General features: G+C 51.1%; 1 protein-coding gene across 4 annotated transcripts in view; it reads right to left on the bottom strand.

Moving 5' to 3' along the window:
• Window positions 1-1837: 1837 nt before the first annotated feature.
• Nfatc1 (nuclear factor of activated T cells 1) overlaps window positions 1838-10879 on the bottom strand; it is a 111564-nt gene continuing 102522 nt past the window's right edge. For all 4 annotated transcript variants that reach the window (XM_048419660.3, XM_085676369.2, XM_048419661.3 and 1 more), the window contains exon 10: window positions 1838-3678. In XM_048419660.3, the coding sequence (XP_048275617.1) occupies window positions 3629-3678 (50 nt within the window). In that variant the 3' untranslated portion in view covers window positions 1838-3628. The remainder of the gene's footprint in view (window positions 3679-10879) is intronic.

Genomic DNA, 10879 nt, shown 5'->3' with positions numbered 1-10879 from the left:
AGGACTTGCTGACCAGACAGCCTAACACAATTGGCAGCTCGAGCAAACAGGAGACCCTGTCTCAGAAGAAAACGGCGGATGGCTCCTCGTTTCATAAAGAACAACCCCCAAGGATATCTTCTTTACACACACACACACACACACACACACACAGAGAGAGAGAGAGAGAGAGAGAGAGAGAGAGAGAGAGAGAGAGAGAGAGAGACTTCTGTAAGAGTTCTTTACCTCTTCTACGAGGAACAAATTTTGCACAGACTTTACTGGCACTAGCAAGAGATCGGCTCATCCACATCTGCCCGCCCACAGCCTAATCATGGAAGTAAGCAGGAGGTTTGCAGCGGAGCTCATGGGTGAGGTCAGAGACCCCAGGATGGCCTTGTCCATCATCAGGGACTGATTAACTGTACTCTCAGTCAACCGTTGTTACCCAGCTTGGGAGACCCCAGGGTAGGCAGCTGGACCCCAGCGCATCTGGACTTTGGCTCAGCCTGCATTTGATCATAAGGACAAATTGTATGCATACCAGAGTCTTCACCTGAAGTCTTAGGTCAGAAATGAAGCAGATGCGGGCTTGTTCTGTGCTGCTGTTTCTCTCTCATAGTCAACGAGTCTAAGGAAATCCACCTGAGAGCTGTAGCCTTGCTCAGGGAGACATGAGGGCCACACACAACCACCCCGATTGCTTCCTGCGAACCTGCACAAACTTCTCTGTTACCAGAGGACCCAGTGACTCTTCAACATTTTCTCACTGATCAAAATCAACCCAGAGGGTTAAAAAAACTAACAGTGCTATTTCCAGAAGCCCATTTTCCTGGGTGGAATCCATCCATAATTTTGTAAATTTGTGTGTACTAGGGGAGCCAGAAGATTCTACTGTTGGGATGGGGGGATGGGAATTTACAAAGCACATGCTGAGAAGGACAACTCCCAGCACCCTAGGTTGCACAAAGCCACCACGCTCAAAGCCCAGCCGGCCCAGTTCCCTGCGCAGTGAGGGAGCAGTAGCTTTGGGGTTGTTCAGCAGACACACGAGTCTGCTGCCTCCCTTAGAGCCAGCACCCTGGATCTGAGACTCAACGTTCAGTCACAGGTCAAAGATTCTGAATATAATAATCTGCCATCTTCTCCCACATCATCCTCTATCCCTTTCTTGTTATCCTCCTTGGGCAGGTCCCATGGGCTTGTGGCAGCGCCCTGACGGGTGGACACATGCACATCACTTTAGGGTGGCTTCTCTAGTGCTGTAAGTCGATCTGTAAACCTCTTAGCAAGGACACGAGGACCTTGGCATTCAAGTCCCAGGCACAGAATATTGCTTCAGAGATACTTGAGGTCAGTTAATACTATAGCTGTTCCGTGTTTCCTTGGTCTATGAGTATCTCAATATGGTTTCTCACCAGAGCTTAAAGGGAAGTCTGTGTGGGGGAGGAGAGTAGGGTAGAACGAGAGGAGACAGAAGGCACTGGCCATGTCAACTAAAGCACAAGCCCTCTCTTGATTAAGCAACTTGCCCAATCACAAGTGAGCACGTGGGTGGCCAGAGCCTCACCCAGAGTCTCTCTCTTAGTGAAAGTATTTGGCATAAGCAGAAGTTCCTTCCCCACCTAGCCTGGATGAGCATTTTTGAAGTGCTTTGTTTACAGTGCCTAAGAACACCACCACATATCCACTCGTTCCTTTCCGGAAGGGAACACAGGCTTCTTCCTGTGCTTAGACAGGAACAGCCAGCTCCACTTCATAAAGCACTTGTCACGGGTCCTCACGTTCATGTGCAATATACAGGAAAGTGTGGCGACCCATAATCACTCCCACACAGACTGTCCAGCCACGAAGGAAAAAAAGAAAAAAAAATACTGCTTTATTGGATCCATTTTCTAACTACAAAGATAGCTGACACAAATATCCAATGTTTGCTTTCATACGACAGTCTACTAAGAATGGGTCATGCAACTCCATGATGCTAACAAACACAGATACATACTAGATGCAGGCAGGAGGCAGCCTGCAGGCGACCAGGAGCTGTGTGTGTACAAGGTGGCACGCGTCAGCTCTTCACAGCCGTGTGAAAACGTTTGATATGGCTTTCAGACATTTGTTTCTTTCTGAGAGTTGGAGAAAGGTAAGACACCATCTATAGATGAGCATTCTAAAGATGCATCTTCCTGTGAGAGACCTTTTCCTGTCATGACTTCGTCTGTGACTAACTTACAACGTCCACCCACAGGTGCAATTCAGGCATGTTCCAGAAGGGGGCATTAACTCCTAAGGCACAATCATTAAACATGTTTTAATTAAACCATGCTTTTTGGTTATAAGAAATAATAGGTCACTGCTAGTAACTGTAATAAGCAGCTAATTACACACAGCCGACACCAGCCTATCTGTTACCAGAAACTAACCTGAAAACACACTATCCACAGACTGCATACAGAAACATTGTTTTTGGTAATTGTTTTCTTAGATGAAGCAGAGAGCTATAAGGCTTCTGTGAAATAATAATCTTATAATTGAACAAATATATTACACTCCTTCTGTAATGGTTATTTACAACCAACCACCTTCAGGCTTGGCCGTTCGGTAGCCTATGGGCATCTGGGCACAGCTCTCCTGTGTCTAGGGTGCTCAGTAACTACTTGAGATAGGAAATGCCACCTGCCTGTGCAGGGGTGATGGACACTGATGCAAGGTGCAGGAAAATCGGGTCTGGACTCTGAGGTGCACTCTCAAGGTGGACACTCATTATTGCTAACACGGGAGCCCCCGCTGGGCACCGATTGGTCATCACCATCTCCGTCCTTGAATATCTATACATAAATATATGCCCCTATGTACACGCATGCAAACACAAGGTTCTGTCCTGGAGCCAGCAGGTTTTGTTCTGTCCAGGACCCCTGTCTTGTGCCGTTCAACTTCCTTGTGCTGTGTTGGAAGCCAGATTAAGAACAAAAAGCTCAGCATGGTATTATTAACAAAGCTGCGGTTTTCGTCACACGGAGGAGGGAGCCGACTACGAAAGAGGCGAGATGACCATTGGAAGACCTCTAAAATGCACTGGATAAGGTAGGCAAACTGTGTAGGACAGCCAGCAAAGTCAGAGATAAATAGGAAGCCATAGCTCACCAGAATCCTATCAATTAATACAAAGGATAAAGGCTCCTAACAAAGTGTTCGTTTGTTTGTTTTTAAAATAGCTTTGGCTCCTACAAATTCTCTCACGGTAGAAAACTCAATGCTTGCGTCCACAATGCCCTGGTGTGGTGGTTGGATGAAATAAGGCACTTCCAGTGTTTTACTCCGGTGGGCAGGAGGATCAGGCTTGGGGTCAGTCTGCCATACAGGCCCTTCTTTCGTGGGCCAGCATCTGCTCCCTGCCCCACTGGCCAGCCCTTCTCTTCCGCTGAGATGACTTTTCTCTCAGGAGTTGCAGTGGCCTCCTCTTCTGCTCCGTCCTTGTTAGAGAATTACTTCTTCAGACATAAGCTCCTAGAATCGGTAAGTTGGGATTTCTGAGTGGTACCAGATGTGGGTTCAGTTTATTTCATCAAAGTCTCGCTCGCTCGCTCGCTGAAGCCCAGTTGTCTGCACCGAGCCAGCTCCGCACAGCTTCTGCCAGCTCCAAGGCGCTGAGTTAGGAGTGGGGGTTCGTGCTGGAGAGGTCGTTGCGTATGATTTCATTTACTGCAAGAAAACGAGAGGAGAGAGTATTAGGAAACGGCCCCTGACTGCCAACCTCCAAGTCAACAGCAGGGAATGCCAACAACACATTTCTAACTGGTTTTATTCAGTCTGTGATGCTGAGACGGCCCAGAACACCTTCTCCAGGGCAGGAGTCAACTCCAGGACATTCCCTAAGTTTGTACGACAAGATGTCGACACACTACAACATCCCATGGAGTGTGCTCAGAGGCTGGGAAAGAAGGTGGGGGGACCTCCCGTGGTCACGAACCTCCCTTTGTTTGGGATGCTTCATTTGTTTTTCTGAAGAGGGTCAAGTCACAGTGGCCCCCACAAGCCAGTGATGGCCACTATCAGCGTGTGATTTTTGGCAGATGGAGAGGAAATGAGAGAAGCTCGGAAAGGCCCCAGCCAGCAAACAGCACAACATTCTCTCCCTCTCTACCCTGCCCCTCAGCCCAGCCACCTGATCCACACTGAGATAGGAAATGTCACTGGGCGGCTGTCACCACGTCCCATTTTCTGACAGAGTTTGAAGGCAGGGCACCCACGCTGACGTCAGGGAACCACCCGGGCTTCCCTTCCCCATGGGCTGGAGCGCCTGCCCCACACCTAGATAAGCCCCTGGAGCTCAGGGATGGAGGCCCCAGCCTGTCTGAGGACACTTCCTGGAGCCATCAGGGGGCGTGTGCTTGCTTCATCACCACTCCCTTCCCTACACTGCCTTTCAACACCCCTTCCCCAGCAATAGTTTTAAGAATAACAATAATAAAACGCAACTGGCGGAACCAGGAATTGTGTCATGGGAACTGATAGCAGAAGGAAGCCTGGTGGCAAACAGTTCAGGCTCGCCCTAAAGGGGCTGCCTTGGCAAGAGCCTTACAAGAGCCAGGCACCCTATACCAGGGCCACTGCCACTCCTGGACTCCCCTGCCTAGGGTGTGTTCGCTGTTCCTCAGGCTGTTCCCTCCAGAGTCACACTTGCAAAGATGAACCATGGCTGCTTCCTCGCCAGCTTCATGGGGCAGTGCAGACCCAGGATCGATGCTTGACCACAGGATCCAGCACACTGTGCAGAGGGCTCAGTCTTTGGTGTGGAAAATACCAGAAGGCAGGCAGGCTCCCTCTGGCCCTGTGACTTCACAGCCACTAATGAGGAATAACAAGGCCCAGGTGCTTGCAGGCTGGTTTGGGACCAGCAATCAGGATTCAACTTGTCCCTGGAGTGTGCCCTGGTAGCTACCAACATTTTCCATGATACTGGGGTGTGGGTGCGGGGCTGCTGCACAGCCCTGAGAAGCAGCCGGGCAGCAGGGTCCCTGGCGGGGGGCGGGGGGGGGGACCATGGGCCGTCTGCTCTGTGCAGTAGAAGCCACTGTCACACGTCCTTCCTGAATCCCTTCTGAGTCTCAGGGCTTTTCTCAGGGTTCTCTCGCCAACCTCCTTAGGCTGAGCTTTCCCGTTCGGCTCCTCAGCAGGGACACCTCGGGACGAGAGGCTTGAATTCTTCTTTCCCTTTCCCTGTGTAGCCCTCCTGTGAAAGCCGCACCGTCTGCTCTGTACTCTGCTTCATCAGCTGAGAAAGAAAGACCGCAAATTTCATATTCTCTGTCTCTCTCTCTCTCTGTCTGTCTGTCTCTCTCTCCCTCTCTCTCTCAATGGAAAAAGGCTTGCCTGATATTAGGATTTCTTGGGGGGGGGGTCAAGTCAGAAGGGCTTAGACCCTTGTTGAAGCTCAGAGCTCTGTGCAGAGGTGGAGACAAGCCACACCCATCTTTGTTCTGGTGACAGAAGCTGCGCCTGACTGCCAGGGTGTCCCATCTGTCTCACACGGTCCCCAAGTCGTACGTCAGTCCCCAAGTCAGAGAGTGAGCTCTGGGTGCTCACTGCCCAGACTGGGTTCCCAGGTAAGGGCGGAGTCAGGATAAACACTCCACCTGGATGGGTGGCCATCTCTGAGTGGCAGGTGGGCACATGGGGCTGGGAGAGATGTCTGTGGAGTATGAAATGCCAAGACTGGGAGGTGAGGCAGAAGCAATTCCAAGGGTTCCAAATACGTTATAACCAGGCTCCATACAAGAAGCGAGACACCATTCAAACATACTACACTAAGGGAAACAGCGTTTTACTGCTCATTCAAATCCTAGGACAGATTGAACAACAGACCGACGTTCCACAGGGCTTAATGGTGAAAAGGAGCTTGAAGCGCAGTAACGATGAGAGGAGGAGGCGTAAAGGATAATGCTGAGGAGAACGGGAAACCAAGGAACAGACGGAGAGGTCTAAGGAGCACCAGCGATGAGGAGAGCAAGGAAGGGGTGGGGAGTAATAATGGAGGATGGGAGGGGCTGGGGCCAAGGTGAGTAGGAGCATTTACTGTCTAAGGCTCAGGACATGAGTGCACATCCCCAGCAATCACGGTAAAAAGCCAGGTGTGGCTACTACACACCTGTAATCCCAGCACTGTGGGCTACAGAGGCAGGAGGATCCCTGGGGCTTGCTGACTGCTGGCCTAGCTCCAAGTTCAATTCCAGGGGAATGGTGTGGAGACCGACAGAACAGGATATCCCAATCCTCCTCTAGCCTTCCTGTGTGCCACAGGCATGCACTCACACATATGTACATACAGCACACGCTCACACACACGCACACGCACACACACACACACACACACACACACACACACACACGGAAAGAGAATGGAGGAGTAAGGCTGACAATGAGAGAAGGGAGGTCTGAGAAATACTAAGATAGAAAAGATATAAAAGAGCTCTGAGGGGTAAAGATGACTTAAGGGAGAAGCCCGAGGGACCCTAACAACGGGAGGAGGAAGTTGGAGGAATAACTATGTGGCCTCAGGCAGAGTGATGATGGACCACGAGAGAGATCTGAGAAGCAATACAAACAGGACAGAACCATTGGAAGAGCAATTGTGACCACGGGAGTTCCAAGGGATAAGGATGATGGCCTGCGTCGGAGACATTAAAAAGCAGCTGAGAATCTTCTAGTTACTCATGGGCCTGGCAAGACCACAAAAAAAAAAAATGCTTTAAAGGTAAAAGAGGAAGAAACATGAGATGTGGGCTTCCCCATGCTGCCCACTGGGGCACCTGAGTCTCAAAGGGGGAGCCCTCCTGAGGGAGGGGAAATTACTCAGTGGTCTTCAGACACAGGGGTCCCCCACTGGAGGTAGCAGTCGGCCACCCAACATCTACTTTGCTTTCTCAGTCTTGTTTGGGGCTTCCACCGAGACCTCAGGAGAGCTCAAGGCCTGCCCCTGTGGGGGGCCTGTTGTTGTACGCCTTCAGGGGGCTGATCAGCTTCCCTGCCCTAAGGCTGTGGGCTGGAGGTGTGTCCCAGCGTTTGTCAGGCTCACGATGCCCAGTTAGTTTCACAAGCACAAACACCCTCCCATCTAGAGCTTTTCCAAAGCTGCCCGTGGATCTGAACGGGGCAGGTGGCAACTGACGGACAGCCAAGATGGAGGGCTACTTTCTAGTGGCACTCTGGACAACTGTCCATACTGCTGGGATGGACAGTACCACCATGGTGACATGCCACTCGGCTATTGACATGACCGAGGGGTACATCCTTCTACAGACATGTCTGTGACACAGCCTGTGCAGTTGCCCGTACGTCCATTTTAGAGGTGGGTAAGGGACACCCCTGAGCTGGTGGATGGCTGACCAACAACTCGATCCCCCTGTTCTTTTCCTGCCACCACTTTCTCTTCCATGAGGTCACCACTCTGGGTCCCTATCAGCCCACGTTTCCCTGGCTCCGCTGGTTCCTCTGGGGTGGCTTTCTCTCTGATACAGCTGTGGTGATGCCACCCACGAGTTCCCACCGAGTCTTCTCTCCACTGATAATTTCCATCTTCTTATTCAGCTTTTCCACTGACACGGAGGCTTCTCTTTATAGAGGTGTTTTGAACTGCAGGTGACATGTGACCCTCACGACTTGCCTGAAAGAGGAACCTCTGCTCACTCAGTCAGATGTCCCTTGACAGGATGTGGCAAACTGTTAGACCACAATTCAATTTAATAAGTAAGAAGGGTTTTTTCCCTTATATTTGATTTTCTCTAAAATGCTCCTAAGGTGGAAACTATTGCTTTTTTTCTCTCTCTAAAGTATGTGTGTGGCACTTTGAATTGCTACAATAACCTGGGATGTGCCCACAGGCTGCGTGTGTCCCCATGAATCTCATCTACGTACCCACACTCACACCCACCCCTGAGTGCATGCCTGGAATTGAGCAAAATAGAAAGTCAGCAATTTCTTTCTCAAGTATAAGAGTCAAAGAGTTCAAAGCACAGGCCTAGCCTTCCACCTGTGCTCACAGTACCTATAAATCTTAATGAGGGTCTTCCAAGTTCTACAGAGAGGCTTCTTGGCTAGTCACCTACGAGTTGTGCAACTTACTAGCAAGACAGAAAGTCCTCCCCTAGTGAGGCAGAAAGTCCTCCCAAGGTGAGACAGAAAGTCCTCCCCAAGTTAGACAGTAAGGTCCTCCCCTAGTGAGGCAGAAAGTCCTCCCCAAGTTAGACAGTAAGCTCCTCCCTTAGTGAGGCAGAAAGTCCTCCCCAGTGAGACAGTAAGGTCCTCCCTAGTGAGACAGTAAGGTCCTCCCCTACTGAGACAGTAAGATCCTCCCCTACTGAGACAGTAAGGTCCTCCCCTAGTGAGGCAGTAAGGTCCTCCCCAGTGAGACAGTAAGGTCCTCACCTAGTGAGGCAGTGAGGTCCTCCCGTAGTGAGGCAGTGAGGTCCTCCCCTAGTGAGGCAGTGAGGTCCTCCCCTAGTGAGACAGTGAGGTCCTCCCCTAGTGAGGCAGTGAGGTCCTCCCCTAGTGAGACAGTGAGGTCCTCCCCTAGTGAGGCAGTGAGGTCCTCCCCTAGTGAGGCAGTGAGGTCCTCCCCTAGTGAGACAGTGAGGTCCTCCCCTAGTGAGGCAGTGAGGTCCTCCCCTAGTGAGACAGTGAGGTCCTCCCCTAGTGAGACAGTGAGGTCCTCCCCTAGTGAGACAGTAAGGTCCTCCCCTAGTGAGACAGTAAGGTCCTCCCCTAGTGAGGCAGTAAGGTCCTCCCCTAGTGAGACAGTAAGGTCCTCCCCTAGTGAGACAGTAAGGTCCTCCCCAGTGAGACAGTAAGGTCCTCCCCTAGTGAGACAGTAAGGTCCTCCCCAGTGAGACAGTAAGGTCCTCCCCTAGTGAGACAGTAAGGTCCTCCCGTAGTGAGGCAGTGAGGTCCTCCCCTAGTGATACAGTGAGGTCCTCCCCTAGTGAGGCAGTGAGGTCCTCCCGTAGTGAGACAGTGAGGTCCTCCCGTAGTGAGGCAGTCATGTGCACATAGCTGTGTCTTCTTTTCTCAGTGCCTTTCAGAAAACCGGCAGGAGAATCTCAGGTGCCCAAGAGAGCCAGAGCTCGCACCTCTGGTCACTTGTGGGTTTTGTGCATCTGTGTAGGGAACACTGCAAATCAGCAGGGGTTCATGAGAACATGCCTGTTGTCACCTCTCTCTTCTCCTCTGAAGGACAAAGCTTTTAGGCAAAGTGGCCTGATATGATTGAATTCTTAGTTTCTAAAGCTGACCAAGGGGATCTTAAGTCAAACTTTAAGAAATGAAGAATTATTTGGCCCACCATTTACACACCCTTTGTGGGGGTTAGGCTTCAGTCCGTATTTTGGGGGTCCTTGTAGAAGTCACGGGAAGGAATAAGGCAGGTTCTGAAGTAACCAGCTCTGTCAGCGAGAGACACCACAGAAGCCACGTGGGGACCGGTGGCCTTTGTTTTTTTCCAACTGCTCTGGTCTATGGAGCTGGGTCTGGGCATCACACGGCATGCAGGGTCCCACTGTCCTCTGCTTCTGCTGCCTGCGTTCCCACTGCCAAGTCCACAGGGCTAGATGTGAATTTTAAAAATCCACTTCGCCAGGAAACTCATGAAAGCCTAGACTGGTCGCCCAGAACCTGGGAGAAGGTGGCAGGAACCGAGGGTCACAGGCTTCTGAAATCCGGTGGCCAGCTCCCTCCTGAACTCACCCTCATGCCATCCCTGATCTTCACTGTTTGAACTTGCAAAGCTCCCCAGGGCACGGAGTTCTGTCTCCTTGGCAATGTTTGTATTTACTACTGCTTTCTTTCCCTGCTGCCCGCCTCTCTTAAAATGAAACAAAGCATTGCGCACCAGTGCTTTGCCCCATTACCAGCTCACGACAGACACTGGGCTTCTGTTGGACTAAAAAGCCGGCTTGTTTTGTTTTGTTTATTTTATCACTTCTCCTAGACTTAAATCTCCCACTTAAGGTGGGCAAATGGAGGTAAACAACAGAAGAACCACACAAAGCCTGCGCTGTCACTGGTTTTCCGGGACACTGCAAGAACAAACAGCCCTAAGGTCAGTATCTCTCCTGATATGAGGCAGACAGCCAGTGAACAAATCCCTCAGGGAAGCAGGTAGTTGAATTGGCACTGGGCAAAGCTGCTGGCACAGTCTCAGAAACTACATTCACATTACCTTTGGGTGATGGGTTTCATTTGGGTGGGCTGCTCTTGGCTGGGAGCAGTGGGGGAGGAGACGAGGCAAGCTTTAAAAGAAGGCTCCAACTTGACATGGGCACCATTTCTTTGCGTCTGGCCTCATTTTAAAATCTGACATCTTCCAACCCTGCCCTCGGAGAGTTCAACCCAGTCCACCTCGACGCCTTAACCACTGCCCTAGGCAAATTGACAGGGCCTGTGTCTGTGTGTCTGTGACGGGGCTCTGCTGGGGGGCAAAGCTGCAGCAGAGAGCGACTGTCCTAAGAGGAAAATCCAGGCTCCGAAGTCTAGCTTGTCACCTCATTGCAGGATGCCTCGTCATGGGAAGGGCGGCCCAAAGGAACCCCGGGAAGGGAGCAATGTTTGAAACCCATCGTGTACCATGTGAGAAAATCCCCTGGCGTTGTTTGCAATAAGCACCAGCCTATCACATATTTCCTGGGAGCGACTGCAGGCTGGGGGCAGGGGTAGCATCACTCAAACTTGTGAGTAGCCTTCTGTGTGGAGGATCCAAGACTCTTCTTCGGAGAACTCACCCTGGGCCTGGGAAAGCTATGGTGAGAAACGTGTGGTAGGGAGGGTGTCAGCAGGCCCCAGGATCTCCCGCATTTTATGTCCTTCCATCAGCTAACGAGAAAGCAAATGGCCCCTGAGCAGGACTGTCAAA

The sequence above is a fragment of the Myodes glareolus genome, chromosome 13 (genome assembly GCF_982192425.1).
Source record: "Myodes glareolus chromosome 13, mMyoGla1.1, whole genome shotgun sequence".
Lineage (NCBI taxonomy): Eukaryota > Metazoa > Chordata > Mammalia > Rodentia > Cricetidae > Myodes > Myodes glareolus.
Note: the sequence above shows the minus strand (reverse complement) of the source record. Positions and strands in the feature narration are given on the sequence as shown.